The sequence below is a fragment of the Mizuhopecten yessoensis genome, unplaced genomic scaffold (assembly GCF_002113885.1).
Source record: "Mizuhopecten yessoensis strain PY_sf001 unplaced genomic scaffold, ASM211388v2 scaffold11139, whole genome shotgun sequence".
NCBI lineage: Eukaryota > Metazoa > Mollusca > Bivalvia > Pectinida > Pectinidae > Mizuhopecten > Mizuhopecten yessoensis.
In genome coordinates, this window is record NW_018408899.1 from 1,313,388 (window position 1) to 1,332,054 (window position 18,667).

At 34.8% G+C, this 18,667-nt stretch overlaps 1 protein-coding gene across 2 annotated transcripts in view; it reads right to left on the reverse strand.

The window, feature by feature from the left end:
- Window positions 1-8,439: 8,439 nt before the first annotated feature.
- LOC110466658 overlaps window positions 8,440-18,667 on the reverse strand; it is a 36,865-nt gene continuing 26,637 nt past the window's right edge. Inside the window, exons 19-25 of one of the 2 annotated variants that reach the window (XM_021523313.1) lie at window positions 18,498-18,509; window positions 16,853-16,879; window positions 15,970-16,035; window positions 12,004-12,030; window positions 11,717-11,776; window positions 11,128-11,199; window positions 8,440-9,464 (exon numbers count right to left, since the gene is read on the reverse strand). In XM_021523313.1, the coding sequence (XP_021378988.1) occupies window positions 11,141-11,199; window positions 11,717-11,776; window positions 12,004-12,030; window positions 15,970-16,035; window positions 16,853-16,879; window positions 18,498-18,509 (251 nt within the window). In that variant the 3' untranslated portion in view covers window positions 8,440-9,464; window positions 11,128-11,140. Of the gene's footprint in view, window positions 9,465-11,091; window positions 11,200-11,716; window positions 11,777-12,003; window positions 12,031-15,969; window positions 16,036-16,852; window positions 16,880-18,497; window positions 18,510-18,667 lie in introns of both variants that reach the window. The other variant, XM_021523314.1, reaches the window with a different exon arrangement.

An 18,667-nucleotide genomic window follows, 5' to 3' on the forward strand; every position in this document is an offset into this window, starting at 1 on the left:
GAAAACAAAATTTCATTCGAATTGGCGCAAGTTGTTAAGACGATATATTCACGTTCTGTTCAAAAATATCCCCGCTTTTTGTACACATAGTGATGTGTGGCATACAGTTCGCCGACGTCTTTTGGAACGTTTTGCAGAATATAGCGTTCAAGAACGTGACTATTTTTGTGGCGTCATGCTTAGGTATTGTAATAGTGATGGTACCTATTCGTGGACAATGGAAATCAAGTTGGGAAACGTTATCGATATGGAACATTGAGACCTGTCGTTGTTCACCTTTTGTAAAGTCATATAGCGGGCGCCATTTCCTGACAAGACAACAAAACTCCTGATATAACGATTTAATTTGTAACGACGTTAATACCCTCTGATACCCTTTAGAATCTGCAATGTTTGTGCTGCATATATATATTAATATTTACATTCTGTGTTGCATTTGCCTATATGTCGTTAGTAAACCAAATTGCAGTACTGTATATGAGACTAGTACTGTACACTACAATTTACAGTGACAAGGTAAATAAACATTGCCGCCAGTCACATCCGATATCAATAGGCCTATAGTCAGAGAATTTTCTGGGTTCGTTAGCGATGCTAATCTGACCGATTAGACATGGAATCTGTTTCAAATGAAATGTTCTTGGAATCGTTATCACCTACTGAAAGGACCAATTTAATTAAAAATTCCCGAGTATATTATAGTATATGCTTCTGAAAATAACGTAATATTGCAGTCGATGGAAACAAAAGCGTTTCCGAGGAAACAATCAAGCCCGTTCAGCGCCGCATCACTTCCAAATACATGTAATCTATCAATGCGCGAAAAACAGCTTTAATTTTAAACGAGCAGAAGTTACGCAATTATTAACAATTTTTCAACATATACACACTCATATGAAATAAATAATAAAGTTAAGTTTGTGTTAACCATTTTATGTGCGTGTGGTATACATTGACACGAGGAGCTGTATTATTTCTTCTGGAAAATTCGGCTGTCCTGGAATTTGAACTTTCTGACGTCACTGATATGATAGGCGGGAAATTCAAACTTTTGCTAGCTTCAGTTACAATACAAAACAGACTATATAAATGTAAATATAAGCATTGAACTGTTACCAGATGCAATGAATGCAATTTGAGTGACAGATAAATATTCATGTCGCCCTAACGGGCGACATTCTATTTATCTGTCACCCAAATTGCATTCATATCGACTGTATACTGCATCTGGTAACAGTTCAATGCTTAAATATATTAAATATAGTTATAACAAATAAATACCGAAATTACCAATGCGTTATGATGCAAAAAATATGTAACGGCAACTTATTTAAGCAATGTTGATGCTGGAGTGAAACACAGCAGGTTACATACATATATACAGGTTTAGTCAGCTCAAAAACAGGGACAAACCCCTACTGTTCAATCTTATTCAATTCATTCTATGTACATTTATGTAAGAAGACATGATATACTTTATATCCCTAACTGTACGATTACGTTTTTTCGTGCACTGAAATGAAATGTGTTGTTTTGAATACTTATACACCCTCTGTTATAGTCATTCCCTACACCTATCACCATTTGTACTGGAATGTAGTATTGTGTGCACTGAAATGGAATGTATGGCTTTGGGCCTAACTTGGGAACTGGAAACAATCCCCAGTAACGTTCTATGGTGGATATAAACACATTACACAAGTGGGAATTCCTCGATCTTTCTGGGGACTAGATTCCGGTCGTCAACACAGCATTGCTATTGAGCCAATTCGCCCGTATGATTGTACAGTTAGAACTGAAGCCCTGGTCGTTTCTTGATAGCATAAATAACGTAATATAATGCGACTCCCTCTCGATTGCCTACATCTAGCATCAAGGACACTTTCATTGATCAAATTGAGATGACACATTCTGTTTGTGTCAAGAAGTACAATTCCGTGTTAGGGTGGGAATCAGCTGTAGCCAATCTGTATCTTGACTCTCGACGAAGTTTGTTTTCCGCTGTCCATTACTTTATCATCATGAAATGTGTCTTGATTAAAACACGAGTTCATGATATTTTCTTATTGTTTCGGTGTCGCTCTTTGTTACCGGGATTTTCTGTATTTGTTTATTCTGATTTGATGTTTAAAGCATATGTCTACCTGATTCAAGCATCACGAGATGAAATGCAATGTACATAAATAAACGGGATTTAAAACGATAAAAATAACCGGTAACAGGTTTATTTACAGGAATCGTGAAAAAAAGACATGATTTGGCTGGATTTGAATTTGACAACACATACAAAAACAATAAGAGCGTATACCAAAGCGTCAACAAATCCGTGGTTCGAACTCAAATCGATTAAAGCAGAACAACAGAAAATTGTACGTGTAAACCATTGATGAGTACAAGGAGAATAAGAATAGATGTTCCGAAAACGTGTGCAATTTCCCGCTTCATTTACTACACTCGCGATATATTTCTCGATCAAATGCAGATGATGTTACATCATCTTATGCTATGCATCAAAACGGTCATATAAATTCCTTTGTACAACAAAGAATAAAAATCAAACGTTCTTATGTTAATAAATTTGTATACCGCGTGTTGTTTCGTGCATTTCTCAGAGGTGATTTTGCCTATTACGGAAATGGCATAATGATATTATTAGTTATCCTGCTTGACATGATACTGTTTCAAAAGCGTGTATCAAAAGTATTTGATATATAGGAATAAAACTACGATACCCACGACAATGGAACTGACAGATCAAATCGATCACTGAATTATTTCTGTTAATCATGTAAATGCTATCGCCCCCGCCTGCCACGTACATGATTGAGGATTATGTCCCTTTGGGGCGAGTTCACTTATACTTGTTACCCTAGTCTACATTATTTGAAACATAGTGATAGTGATGGTTCCATAAAGTATCTATCTACAATACCTATTTATGTAATTTTCATTTTAAACGATTTATTTGATATACTTTGAATAAGCAAATACAATCACTGTAAATACGTGTATATCCGAGTAATCGCTTTTGAGTAATTTAATTTCACGTCGAAAATCGAAGCGAAAAGAAATTTCTGACGAAATTCAAGTGAAGTATAATATCAGTAATTCGACATTACTTTAAACTGCTTTATCCACATTAATCCGATTTTAAAAATATATTAGAGTACAGTTGTTATGGAGCATTATAGCGGATCACTCGGAAAACTAAATCTGTTTACATTAAAATGAGCATAGCTAGACTGAAATAAAATGTACAAACCTGTCAATATAGTTTTATTTTTGAAAGTAAAAACTGAAGATTTAGTGTAATTAGTAAATCAACCGCAAAATCACGAAAACATTGTTTTGTCAATACGATGCACACCTAGTGGACGCCATGTTGGAAAACGGCCGGTTCAGGATTTTTTTTTGATTTTTTTATTTCAAATCACCTTATTAGCCAAATGAAACATTGTTTTATGGACGAATTCCGAACTGTGTTTTTGTGTCTATAGCGGATCAGTGTTTCGTGGTACGCACGCGTAAGAACAAAACTGAACGTACGCACGCGAATTCGAAAATTGGAAGAGCAGAAGAAGAAAACATTGTGATCCAGATCAAAACAACAGGTAATTGCGTAGTTGCACAAAATCACCCTTTATTCGCCCCAATATGATAACATGTCACATGATTATTTTGATACCAAAAATAGCATGTTTACAATACAAAAAGCATGGCAAACTTGCTACTTTACCTTGAATCGGGCCATTAATCCTCAAATCCAAATGGTCATTGACCAAAACATGACTCCAAAAGTACACATTAAACTCCAAACGAGTACCGTATAATAAAACCATGATTTTTGTAAACAATCGCCCCTACATGGCAAGCACATCGGCGTGTCAAACGCTCACTGAATGAAAAGTTAACTGGGTGTGACGCAGATATGTGACGTCGCTTAACCCAGGGGTCATCTCGGAATGCAGAAATTTATTTTGTCCGGGGGTGTTTAATTAATTGTCTCATTCATGTTGTAGGGGTTGGGGTTGGTGTACCAGCCTTGAGATGAGAATTCCGTCTGTATATTCCCCAACAACCTAGACAACATGACAATTTTCCTTTGAACTAGATATTCGCCAACTAAGTGTCATAAATAAACTTACCGAGAGCCACAAAAAGCAGCTACAAGTAAAAATAAAATGCACGTGCTTATATGGCCATAAACGTAAACAACAATCTATGTGACAAACGAAGAAATGTGATTATTATAATATATTTTGTCACGGATAGCAATCTTATTATGAATTCCGTGATTTTGTTGCGTTTCCCTTATTACTTTGAACATGTATTATTTTAGAATAATACTATACGCTATTAAGGAGTGTACACTTTATGATTATACAGAAATGTTTAATTTATCATAATCGAGCAATACACAGTCTCTGAGTTTCGAACTTTAAATAAAAACGGCAACATTTAATACATGTTTACAAATTGCAGTATAAGCATATTGCACACGCAGCACCCAGGCAACAGACAATCCAGCTCTCGTGATCTCCGTGGCGTAAAATCCTCTTTCTCTCCAAGTCTGAACATTTCACTCGTTCCTACGTATACTCTGTCGGGCAAGCTGAACTTACGTCACCTATTGACATAACAAATTCAAATTCCCTTATCAAAATATTCAAGACCCGATCGCGATCAGTCGTGAAACTCGGCCAATAAACGATAATCCCGATACATGTATTCGCTTGTAAAACAATTAGTAATACAGATAGGGACACACCATAAAACCCCAGTCGGGCGACAGACAATTAATACCTACACAATCTATTATCAATTCGTGAGAATGCGATTGCAACCTGGTTATGTGAAATGGCAGAGAGGGGACCGGAATGGGACTTAAACCCTTGGAACAGCAATGGGTAGTAGAAAGGCATACCTAATTAAAATAGTTGGTTAATGTTTTTTAATGTGTTTACACTGGATCAGACATCACATCTGCTGACTGCCTCGCCATTAGCACTACGTACAGGATTTGTAGACACGTGAAACTTCTGCTGAAATATAAAAAAAAAAAGCAATATCATTGAATACAAAAAACACAAACAATTTTAAACGAAAGCGTCGACATCTTTTTTTCCCTCCTTTTTGTTTTGTTTTATATACTCTTCATTTATAGATTAAAGACTTGGTGTTATTACATACCATATAACCAAAAGTCATCATGAAAACGGGCCATTTTAAGAGTACATGTACAAGATGACAAAGTAAACATATCAGAAAGCCAGTAAAAACAACGTACACGTCGACAAAATTTAGGAGGATTTTGAATATGTTAATTATAAGCATGTGGTCTTTGTTGCAATCGGCACCTCATCCTTGATATCAAGGGGTTACGCTCAGTTTCATAGCAAAACGCAAAACTGTAGGCACGAGGAAATCTGTTTGATTGGTCTCAGGTAAAAATACTGACTAATTGCTAAGCTGATACCTGTCCTTTGAAGATTACAAAGTAGAGTTGCCCTACTTCAAAGCCTGTCAAGTATTACCGCTAGGTGACTGCGAGATTCTTTTGATGTACTACATCCAAGGATCGAACTAGTCTTCTTGTCTCATCAACAAGGTGGCGCACACCGAGCCTTCAATTATGCTATGACACATTCCAGGGGTGTATAGAGCGTAAGTGGATATCAAGGTGTCGGCACCTCAACTAGTTTAAATACAAACAAGCTTAATTTCATGGCCTGTGATATGGTAATCATGGCCGAAAAACGAACGAAATCTCACTGGGAGTTAAGCGTTCTATTTTAAGAAACAAATTACTTAGAATCAAAACTTTTTCTGAATTAAGAAACTGTCCAGATACTTGATCTGAAGTTTTCAATATCACCCCAAAACTGTCAAAATTGTGGTAGCGTGACGGTATACAATTTTGTTTCATTTATTGGAACCCCTTTGTATTTCACCTAGCAGAAGGGAGTTGAGCAAAAGCGTTTAACTAAGAAATCGTCTTTGAAGTTGTCCATGTATCTATTGGGTCGCTTACCTGACAGATTTTTTTTGAGACCACCCATCAATCGAGCATCACCGTCAGAGGCCAGCCAGTGGGCGCGATCCGTTATAGACAAACGTGATCCGTTAAAGACACAAAAACGGTAGGTTTTGTTTTGCTAATTTTGTTTTATATGGTAAAAATGTTCATCAATTATTTTAATATGACATGAAAGGATATACTTTGTACATTCTATAAATATACGATGCTTGTGGTAACCCTGTTCTCAGAAATTGTGTGGATCGTTTTTACGCCCAGTGATCCGCTACTGACGTAACGATGCATGGATGATTAGAAAATAAGAAGTTAATTTATTATATGCTGAAGAGAATCAGATGAGATTTATGGATAATCTTACGAAGAAACTGACCGCCTTATTTACGAGTTGCATGTTCTGGATCAGACCGACATTACACGACTCAGGATGAAATAGTAGTACGGGAAGACGGGTAAGAAGAAAACGCATCATATGAATAGTTACCAAAGACATAGTTAGATGTCATATTCATTTGTATTCCAATGTAGAACGTTTATTTTAGCCGGATAGTCGACAGACGACCATGCCACCATCTTTTCAAACATCAGAACTCTTTAGTGCCGAAGGGTCGAAACTAATGCCCAAAACGAAACCCGGCAACGGAAACGGACATTTCATTGGCCGGAATTCGGAATTTGGAAAGAAGTATAAAAGGCGAGAACGTCGTCGATTTCAATGTTATTCCATTAAACATTTCATGCAGATAGGTTCTGACCAAGGTATCAGGATGGATATTGAACTGGTAAGCCGTTTAGGCCTATACGCCCAAATAATGATCCATTCCCCCGAAATTGGATATAGTTACTGAACTAATACCCAGGAATTATTGACATTGTGTCTAGTTTCTGGATTTTACCCAATGACTGTTTAAACTTACCCAATGTCGGGTAAAAGTTATCAAATCTGTTTAGTTTTTTAGCTTAAGTAATTTCTTTGGATATTATGTTAAACTTTATGGTAAATTAATAACATTAATTTACCCAATAATTGATTTCGGGTACATATTTGACTTCACTCTAGTTTCGGATAAATCTTACCCGAGTACGGGTAAACTAGCTTCCCGGATATGGGTAAAGCATCTTAGGTAAATAAGTAAGCCATTATTTATACTGGATCCATATGGATTGTGAGCTGGCTACCAATACATTTTGTATTCTTAATTAATATTTTTTACATAATAAAATTATTAACTTGTATTTCTGCTTCGGGTCTTTTTTTGGTCACAGTGCTAGGCTGGGAACGAACCTTTATTTTATCATAATAAAAAAAAAAATTAAACAAAAAATTATGTCCAAAGATATCTTCTGTTTTATAATAATTTCATTTCTATTTCTCCTTATACATAGGACATCACATTAGATATGGACGATTGTCATTGATCATTTTGAGAGACTCGAAAGAAATAAAACCGGTGCCCGATTTTCTTATGCAATCGTCCCATCAATAAAACTAAAGATATTTTCTCCCTGAACACGCTAAGTTGATTTCAGTTGGGGTTCCATTTTTCTTTCCATTCATTTTTGTGTTGCTGGTGATCTCGCTGTTGTCTATTTATATGGACATTCCGTTCCGATTGTGTCTTGATACTGTGGAGTCATTTGTTTATTCCTAAAATAGGAGATGACTGAATGACGGAGATAAACGAGTTAATAGTCAATGCATAGCACAGGATAAGACAGTAACTGGATATTTATATGGCACGTTTATATCTCATTAATGCCTACATTTTGTAAAAAAATATATTAGAATATTCACAGTAGTCTAGTTCACAGTTCAGTAGCGAACTCATGCACGGATACGCCATTACCTAACGTGAAGTTAGTATTTCGTTATTACTACCTATTTTCATGTTTTCAATATAGTGTCATGAACAAATTGAAAGGATCTCAAAACTAGCCTTTAATGTAGGGCAATTTGTATAATAAGGCGAGAAATTGGTATGTTGGTACAGAGTTACATTACATTCCCAATTAGCACAACATGCTTCATGCTCTCTGTCACGATTCCGTCATATCATAGTGCAATGCAGATTGTTACCGTCCGTATACCTGATAAGGGACAGCACCGAACGGGACACTTGTGGGAAAGCGGCCCGAACTATTGGAATGATATGCAGGAAGTATCTTTGATGTATTTATCTCCCAACCCCTCCCCAAACACAGAAGTGTCTCGACCTGTGTACAGTTAAACCTACAAGTGCCTTGGTAGTACTTAGCGTTCTATTTAAGGAATCACGTGCCAAAAATATTTTCTTGCTAAAGACAATAAACATGGATGATATACATTTTTAATAAATGAACCAATATTTCAGGAATTGATTCTATAATATAAAATGCATCAATATTTAACAAGAAAAAAGCTCGGGTTGGGTACACAGACGGTAGGTTGTAAATCAATGACCGTATTTTAAACCGAAACATTAAAGATGTACAAAATATCATGTATCACTAGACGCGTATGAGATCCCTACAAACAACAAGAAATTGTTTAACGTTTTCAATGTTTGTCAACATTATCATTAGAATAGTTCAAATGAATCTAATTTGTCTGTTAAATGTTTCAATCCCTTAATATACTCGTTAAATGGAATTGAAATTAATTGCATTTCTTGTTTGTAATTTGAAACGTCCATTACGTTCAAAACTGTCCCTTAAAATTTTCAATGGTCAGATCTGGTAAAAAGCAGTTCAGAAAATCGAACGTGACATCAAGAGATAGGTCCTCTAAACACAGCAGACAATCAAGGACTGGCGAAGTTCGCTGACTGATATGCAATTTCCACTGACAGCGTTCATCCTCTAAATGTGTAAATCGGATAATTGAGTTGTATCCATACAGTGTACATGTCACCTGATCATGTAGGATATATGCGCTACTTCTGTTGCGTGTAATTAAAATAGAATGGTTTTCTAAACCGGTTAAGTTTGAGTCAGTTAACCAAACCAAAAGCATTGCTTTGGCATTTCTGTTCCATTAAACCACACAGATCACACCGGTCAAAGTCTAAATTGAAATGGGCTGTGTGTCTACTATAATCTAGTATGCAGATGACACGCCTTAGATAGTGCTTCTCGAATGGCATTAACAAAACCTTTGTTTATGGTGAACAAATGGTTATTACAATTCCACATGCCAAAATATGTCTAATTCGATCTAATTATATCAGAAATCATCACGAATCTGATAAATTTAGCATCAACAAATTTTCTGATCCCCAACCTATGCAATAATATCAGCTTCAACAGTAACATTTTGTAATCGGAAAGGGGTCTTTTATATCAATTATGATGTTCTTGAATTTTAAGTGTTTCGGAATCCATTGATACGCTCATTTTACGTTTGGATTGTCCTCACAGTTCTGTTTCACACAATGGAAGATGTTTCGTTCTCCTGAAAGATCAAAAGAAATTATACATTCATATATCGAATAATAAGAAAGGAATTAACAGTTGTACATGTATACAGGTAACTGCGAGCATTTATTATTGGTAACACAAATCACATTGATATAATCCCTATTTTTGAAATAGGTTTTCCTATATTCTGTGAGGGTTTTAATTTGCTTGAAGCAAATGTTGCAGTACTAAAACAACTCAATAAAAAGAACCTACTGTACCTTTCTTTTGCCTGAGGAACAGAATCAAATAGAACTGTAAGTCAAAGGTCAACTAATACCCCCGTTCCTATATATAGATCATACAAAGGTCACTGACATACTTCCTGTTCTCCCTCCCCATGCCAATACCTACTTACATACCAAATCGTGTTAGTCCAGATGAACGAGTTTTGCTGAAATCGTCCTAGTAGTTAAGTAAGAGTTGTCAGGACAAAGATTTTTAACAAAGGGGCCAAAACTCCTCAATAAGGGTCTAAATGAAAAAAGGACTACCCTGATGCCCGACATCAGGGGGTAATTACCATATCTGTAAACTTTCATTGAAATCGGCTAAGTTGTTTATGAGGAAGACAAAAGTTTTTTAAACAAAAGATCAAAACTCCTTTTTAAAGGATCGGAATGAAAAGATACTTCTTGGATGCACAATGTCAGAGGACAGTTAACATATCTGTAAATTGCTGTGAAAATTGGCCCTCGATGTTTTGGAGGAGTTGTCTAGACAAGTATTTTTCAACAAAGGGTCATTGCTCCGTAAAAAGGGGTCCGATTGAATTTTTTTTACCTGAATGCACAACATCATGTGGTACAGTTATAACATCTGAAAACTTTCTTTGAAATTGGCCCCAAAGTTTGGGAGGACATGTCCGGACAACAAAGAGTCATAACTTTGTACAAAATAGTGGTCAGAAGGACAAAAATAATACCTGCATGCACAACTTGAGGTGGTAGCTATCATATGTAAAAACTGTCGTTGGAATCGGTCCTTAACTTTAGAAGGAGTTGTCCGGACAAAAAGTTTAAGGATATTTTCAACAAAGGGCCATAATTTCGTTAAAAAAAGGTCATAATGAAAAAATATTACCTAGATGCACAGCTTCATGTGGTAGTTATCATATCTGGAAACTTTTGTTGAAATTGGTCCTTTCCTTTAGGACGGACAGACATCCTGATTCCATTATACCCCCTAACTTCGTTGAGAGGGTGTACCAACCTGATCCAACAACCTGAGCCTTTCTATTATATGAGGAACAGGATCAACAAACTGAGCCTTTCTATTACATGAGGAACAGGATCAACAAAATGAGTCTCTCTATTATCTTAGAAACGGGATCAACACACTGCGCCTTTCTATTATCTTAGGAACGGGATCAACAAACTGAGTCTTTCTGTTACCTGATGAACTGAATCAACCAACTGAGCCTTTCTATTACATGATGAACAGGATCAACAAACTGAGCCTTTCTATGACATGAGGAACAGGATCAACAAACTGAGCCTGTCTATTACATGAGGAACTGGATCAACAAACACAGTCTCTCTATTATCTTAGGAACGGGATCAACAAACTGAGTCTTTCTGTTACATGAGAAACTTAATCAATAAACTAAGTCTTTCTATTACCTGAGGTAAGATCAACAAACTGGGCCTTTCTATTACCTGGGGAACTGAATCACCCCATCTGTTTGTTTGTTCTACCATCTTCCATCCAAGAAGTGTCCTCTTCTTCTTCTTTAGGGATGCAAACCGAAAATTTGAATGTATAAATCTATTACATACTATTTTTGCAATTATCAATGTTTAATTTTAGGATAGCATTTGAAATAGTAAAATTAGTTGCGCAATTTTGTCTGATGGCAAAAACAATATTGTTTTTAGCAATAACATTTATCTCCAAATAATCTCACATAATTGTCATGTATATTTGATAATTGCAAATGTTAGCATAGTCTCTATAATGTTTCTTCTCTATGATTCTAGTATGCATATATATTGATATATATGTAAGGGTATACCTAAATCTTTAAAACATTTGACTTCTATTTTTGGTTATTAAGACGGTTACAGATTTTGCTCGGTATTGTTATCAACACACTAAAACAAAAACATGATCGATTTAATACCGAATATTTTCTGGGATAACTTGCTGAAAGTTATATATTTTCATTGTTATTCACAATCCTTAGTGCTGTGTTATTTCATAACGTTTTGTTGTGAATTGACGATGCCACATCTCCACTTAACTTACCTGTGTCAGATATAAATGACCGATCATCTTCATTGTCTTTAGTCATATGTGCTTCAAAATCTGTTTTAAAGAAGGACTTTATGAAATACACCACACACTATATGATGATTAAGACAGAATCTGCCATAAAAATTGAAGACAATTTTTTTTATAAAAATCGTATATTCCAAATTCCAAATAGCTCTCTGATTTAAAAGCGAAAACATATATCAGAAGTAACAGGACATTTATTTTGTCTTGCATTCATGTGCAACCCGAAGCAAAGGGCGTTAAGTGGTGTTACTTACATGCATTAAGTCCGGTATCAGTATGATCTGCAATATTAAGGACATCACATAATGTTAGATTACTTTTGAGCTGTACGCCTTCATTCGGTAATTCTTAGCATAGTTATGCCATTTGAACATTGGGAGTATATTCTGTCACCAGATACATAAACAAAACCCTCCCTGACATAAACATTATATTTAAATAAAGCAGTATTTATATTATTCATAAAAACAACATATTAAAAAAACTAATTATTTACACGGAAACCTCTGAAAAAGTATAAGGAAAACAAGACATAACAAGATTTTGCAGCTTCATAGATGACACCTGCATTTCGAAACCATGGTTTAGACTTAAAATCGGTAAAACTAGGACAAAATATGAAGAAAGTGAAGATTTACATGGGAGCCCATGAAAAATTAAAAGGTGCACAAGACCATATATTCCGGAAGGATAAGCGTCTTCTGCTTCAACGGCAACACTCAGCATGTGAATGTAGGTCAAATCAAGTAATGCCATCTCCCCTAAGCAATAACTAGTATGGTGACAACGACACAAGGCATACTGATGCGTGTGATAATATTAGTTTGGCCTTTATAGCACAAAAGGAAATGGAATAGTTTCTTAAGATATCAAGATGACGACCATAAAATCTGTCTAAAGTCTTCATCAATCTTCATCTATCAAAAACCTGTATTATTGCATGTAAGTTTGTCTGACACAAGAAGACATTTATAACGGAAATCATGATATTTGGATCCAGCTCTTAATTACCGAATCAAATGCAACATGTAAACAACGGTTGTTGTAAAAGTTCAAATCGAGAAATCAACATTGTCTCGCTTATTGTATAATTTAGTAAAAAGCCGTCCCTGCTTATCATGTTGCAAGTAATGACTGAAGTAAGCGGCTGATGTTGTGGAGTCGTTATTGTCATTGGTTTTACGTTAGAGTATATAAGACGGACGTGGTAAATACAGTTATTTCTGCATCTGAAAGGGAATTTTGAAGTCTTAGCAAGTTTTTTGTACCAGTCTTGATATCAAAACCAAGTATTATCGATAATAAATATGTCTGCCGATTACTAAAGACTCATCAGCAAATCATTTGGCAACAATGGGACTGCGAACAACAGATATTCGGTACCACTATTGTCCTGACTAGACATCATTTATCTTAATAATATTGTTGAACCTCATTCAGGTCGACATTGTTATGTCTCCAGGTTAACAAATACCATTATCTCTTGCAACACTGATCAACAATAGTGTACAAGTAAACACTAATGATATACCTGAGCTTGCAATGGATAAGGGAGCAATATAGAAAATGTCATACTTTTACAAGATCCGTTGAAATATATGTTAAATTATCTTTGAAATATTGAAATCAGAAAGTTTCTTTCATTTTGGTGTATCAATTTATCTGCATAAGTACATAGATGCTGATACACATACATACTACATTGATCAACAGGTCGCTAGCGGGTCAAGGTTTCAATTGTGACTATTATACATTTGCATTAAAAACACCTCATGTGCATTAAAACACCTCGTTTGCATTCAAAACATGTTATTTTGCGTTATAACTGTATCAATTTGATTAAAAGAAGACATCATTTGCATTCAAAACGTAGTGACATGTACAATCGAAAAATAGTGTTATGGACATTCGCTCTGAGTGCATAATAAATATATAAGTGACAAGTCATCAAACTTGTAAACAGACCCATTCTTCTGTTTCCGGTTCGAGCCAAAGGTAAAATCGGCACTACTTTTTTTATAGTATATCAGTGCTTCATAGCTATGTAAAACAAATTGTTTGATTTAATATATTTATTGTATGTTCGTACATACCCTGGACCGTTTTTCTTGTCCATTTAAACGCAAACGCAACGCAAACTCAATACAAACACACCCACACCGTTTTCTTTAAACACACCCCTGAAACGCAGTTCATAGTAGCCCAATAACAAAATTAGATTTAGATGAATTTGCTCGCGGAAGCGTGTCGGTCAGGGAGACCGATGTAAATGGACAACGAAATTCGGCAAACTGTTTTGCTTATGTAACTTTTTCACGCAGTCAAAGTTGATTTTTTTTTCAAAGTTGCTTGGACATATGTCGTGTTCACAGGTATTGGGCACAGTCTAATTGTCGTAATATGCTTCTCCATGATATAAGACTCGCACACATGTACCTAGATTTACACATGCTCAAACATCATGTGTATGTTAAGTAATCGAAATCATATAATATTTGTTGCTTTTTTTATCCAGAAATGTAGATTTGCAAAGACTCCATTAGAAGGTTTATAGAGTATATGTTAGCTCTGTAAGGCTAGGCATGGCTGGGGTTTTGACTATATTCATAACATTTTGAGAAATATGGCAATAACGAAAGAAACTAAATATTCACCGTTAAAAAAAAAAAAAGCTCACTACATTTTCTCTTATGTCATTTTTGTGTCGAATTCAACTATTGATCAGTTTCTGACGAATGACGTTGCATGTACTAGCTGAACTGTTAAAATGATGCAAATAGATGCATCATCGACATTCAAGGTGACTGTCATAATGGAAAAGTCTAATGTTTGTGCCCTCCTAAATGAACGATGCTATGTAGGCATATTACTGCACGTTATATAGACTTACAACACTAAGTTATATATAGGTGTAGATAACACCACAATATGGAAGCATATAACGGTCGGTTTTAGACATATACTGAAACACTATGTTATGTTAACGTATAACACAGCGTTAATTAGACATACAACTACGTTATGGAGACTTGTAACACTACGTTATGTAGGCATATAACACTGCGTTAAGGAGGCATATTTCACCGGCAACAAATAATAGTTTTCCTCACTCCCGAGTCATTGGATAACCCTGCCAGTAGTTGGTAAACATTTTGGCTACCCATTAGTTAGTAACACATTGGACGATATTGTATTGGTCAATCGACTAATAATGATGTCAAGTTACAATGCTTTGCTATGTCCTTTTCCATTCTGGCGTCATAATTTATGACCATCGTTTCACCGATTGGAAACGGGGAAAATGTATTCCAAAGTGAAATGTATAGTTTTAGATATAATATCTGAATATTGTCAGAGAAAAAAATCCTGCGACTCTTGATGGTTGATTATCATGTTTAAATAACTCTTTTGATAGTTAATTTACGAACTGTTCAAAACTCTCGAAAACTCGTGTCTCAATACAATTTGAAAACTAACTAACTAGAATTAGATAAACTTGATAACCAACCATAACTCGTTTAGGAATAACACTACATTATTGTGTCTTGTTACACTCTGTTATGAAGGCATATGACAGATTGTTACATTTATGAAGGAATATCATACTACGTTATGTTGGAATATAACACTACGTTATGTAGGAATATAACACTACGTTATGTAGGAATATAACACTACGTTATGTTGGAATATAACACTACGTTATGTAGGAATATAACACTACGTTATGTAGGCATATAACAATACGTTATGTAGGAATATAACACTGCGTTATGCAGGAATATAACTCTACGTTATGTAGGCATATACCAGTACGTTATGTAGGGATATAACACTACGTTATATATGAATATATCACTATGTTATGCAGACATATAACAATACGTAATGTAGAAGTATAACAAACGTTATGTAGGCATATAACACTACGTTATATAGGAATATATCACTATGTTATGTAGACATATAACACTACGTTATGTAGAAGATAACACTACGGTATGTAGGCATATACCACTACGTTATGTAGGAAAATAGCATTAGGTTATGTAGGAATATATCTCTACATCATGTTGGCGTATAACACTACGTTATGTAGGAATATAACCGTACGTTATGTAGGAATAGATCACTACGTTACACTGTATGTAGGCGTATAACACTACGTTATGTAGGCATATCACACTACATTGATCAAGTGCATATTGTGTAATCCTTACCTTCGCCTGGCAAGTATTCCATTGTGTCGCGTATCTCCGAGACAATGGTGGCAGCATGAAGGTCAACTGAAACGTGAATGTTGAAGGGTAAATAGTCATACCATTGCTTTGTTAAATTTATAAAGAATTTATAGATACGACACAACTATGGCTACAGTAAATATCAAACTTCGATAATATGAGAATATTTAAGTATTCTTGCAAGTGAGTAGACCAGATTTTTTCCGCAAAAATGCAATTTCGAACGCGATTTTGTCAATGAATCTAAGAAGAAGAATTTAAAACACTTTTGGAAATTACATGTATAGTTCTACCTATCAATAAGGGATATGTTTTTACTCAAACCAGAACGGAAAAATTGTATTAACGCTATCGATTTTCTGACTAGATGTAGAGTAAGCTATAGTAAAATAGCCTCGGTACATTTCTGGTACATAGCGAATGTACTCAAAATGTAGTTTATAAATATATATATATATGTAGGTGTGTTGTGCAGGATGAATCCGCTATCCATGTTTATCCGAGACATGCCGTTTATTTTTAGGGTCAAGCTATTTCTACTGTACGCTGCTACCTAACTGCACAATTGCAAATATATTTAGCAAAGATTGCAGGATCTAAACATGACATTGCGTTAAGAAGTTCTTTCAAAATGGTGCATAGATTTTTGTCAAGCATAACGTCATTGGATAGAATACGACGCCAACGATTACGCTGCCGATGTAAAGGTGTCCAATTCATGTGTAGACGTCACAATTACAGGAATCCTCATCCTATGATATTTATATAAGATATAATCAAATATAATCCTTGATTAGAAAGAAGTGAGTAAGTTACAAAGTAAAAATCAAGAAATTAGTTCATAGAAACTGTAATAGTTTACCTTCACTTTGAACCGGTGAAAAAGACACTACAAAAAACAGAAGTGTAACATAAAATACAATTTGACACGCTAATAAAATTTAATAAATAAAATAACTGTTAAAGTAGATATAGTATCAATGGTTATTGTAATACATATCACAAATTGATATTTAAACTACAGAATATTTGTATATGAATACAAAAAACCACCTTACAACAGAACGAAAATATTTCTGGATATGTATGTTTTTAATTGTGTATAAGATTGAATCTTATATAAATACTTTTATTTGCTTGGTTTTGAATTACATCTTAATCTAAAGTAGATCTGATTTCTTCTAAAAGACACCGAATATATATACATGTACTATTTCCCGACAGGGTCAGTAACCCGTGTGGTTTTCATCGGACTCTCATATAAATGCTTTGGTTAGCGTATTTTTAGAATAACATATTATTCTAAGGTAAATGCTAAGTTTGTTTTAAATACAAACAGTAATTGGAATCTTCTTGTATTGAGCTTTTGAAAACGTCTGTTTCCTTTGTCCAGCAAAGATTGCAAATCAGTAAGGTAGATCTGATTTCCTCTAAAAGACAACTAATATACTCGTATCTATATGACAGTTTCAGCAACTCACGTGACCATCATCAGAACTGTCTGGCGACGTGCTGCCATTATAAGATTTCCCATAAAGAGAAGGGCACTTGAGAAAGATGTCAACTAGTGCATGGGTTGCGTTGAGAGTTTGAAAAAAATATAGATACAATTTTATTTAGATGATAATTTTATAAAGGACATTATGCTTTGGTTTTTAAATATTTCCCTTAAGTTAATGACATTTCAACGTCTTTTACCAGATTCGATACCTAAAAAATGACTGTAAAGCATAATGTAGAAACCACACCAATCCACAAATCTAGTTACAATGTGGTCCCAAAATATATTCCATAATGACAATAAAAAGGCTTAAGAAGAACCTATTTTAACAGGCATTGCCAAAAAATAAATAAACCATGTCTATGTATAGATCAGTCTAGCATTGATGCGACAAACTACTCATTAAAATAAAATACAGAAAAGACACAAACAATGACATACGCAGCAAAATAATTTTCAAATAAGGTTAGATATATAATTGGTTAGATATCTAATTCTAACCATAAACGTGCAAGCAACTTACAGTCTGATACAAATAATAATACATTCTCTTTTATTTCAGTCTCTAAAGTGTTGCTAACCACTAGTTATTGGAGATGTACGTGTATGCAACATAAAATAAATTAAAATGTTATTGAAAACACTGAAGAGTATTGTGTGTAGTTGTTTAAATCGCATGATTAATATTTCGCGGTTTTCCGGATCAGAAACAGGTCGTGGGGATACAATTTAGCGCTACATTGCAAGGTAAATATATCGCCTTCACAATGATTTTTTCGTGTATTTCGTGTATTTTTGTTTGAGTCTATATGTATAAATATGTATTCTAGGAAATTATAATTCATGGTATTAGTATTCGTTTTGTATATTTTTTGCACTATTTTTGATAACCACGAACAAGGCGAAATATAATCCCGTGAATATTTCCAACTATACACTAATTGGAACACATACAACATTGTTCGTTAATTAACAATAATCCGACTGTTTAAGATGTAATACTTACTTGGAAACTGTCCTGTAACAAAGACACATGAAATATAGTAGTGTGTACATTTTATCAACAAGTTAAAATAGTCACAAGAAAGTATCACAAATATGACAATATAATCCAAGATTTTCTCTGGCATATCTTCACAAACGTCCCGCCTTCATTAACAAGTGGATCAGTAATGA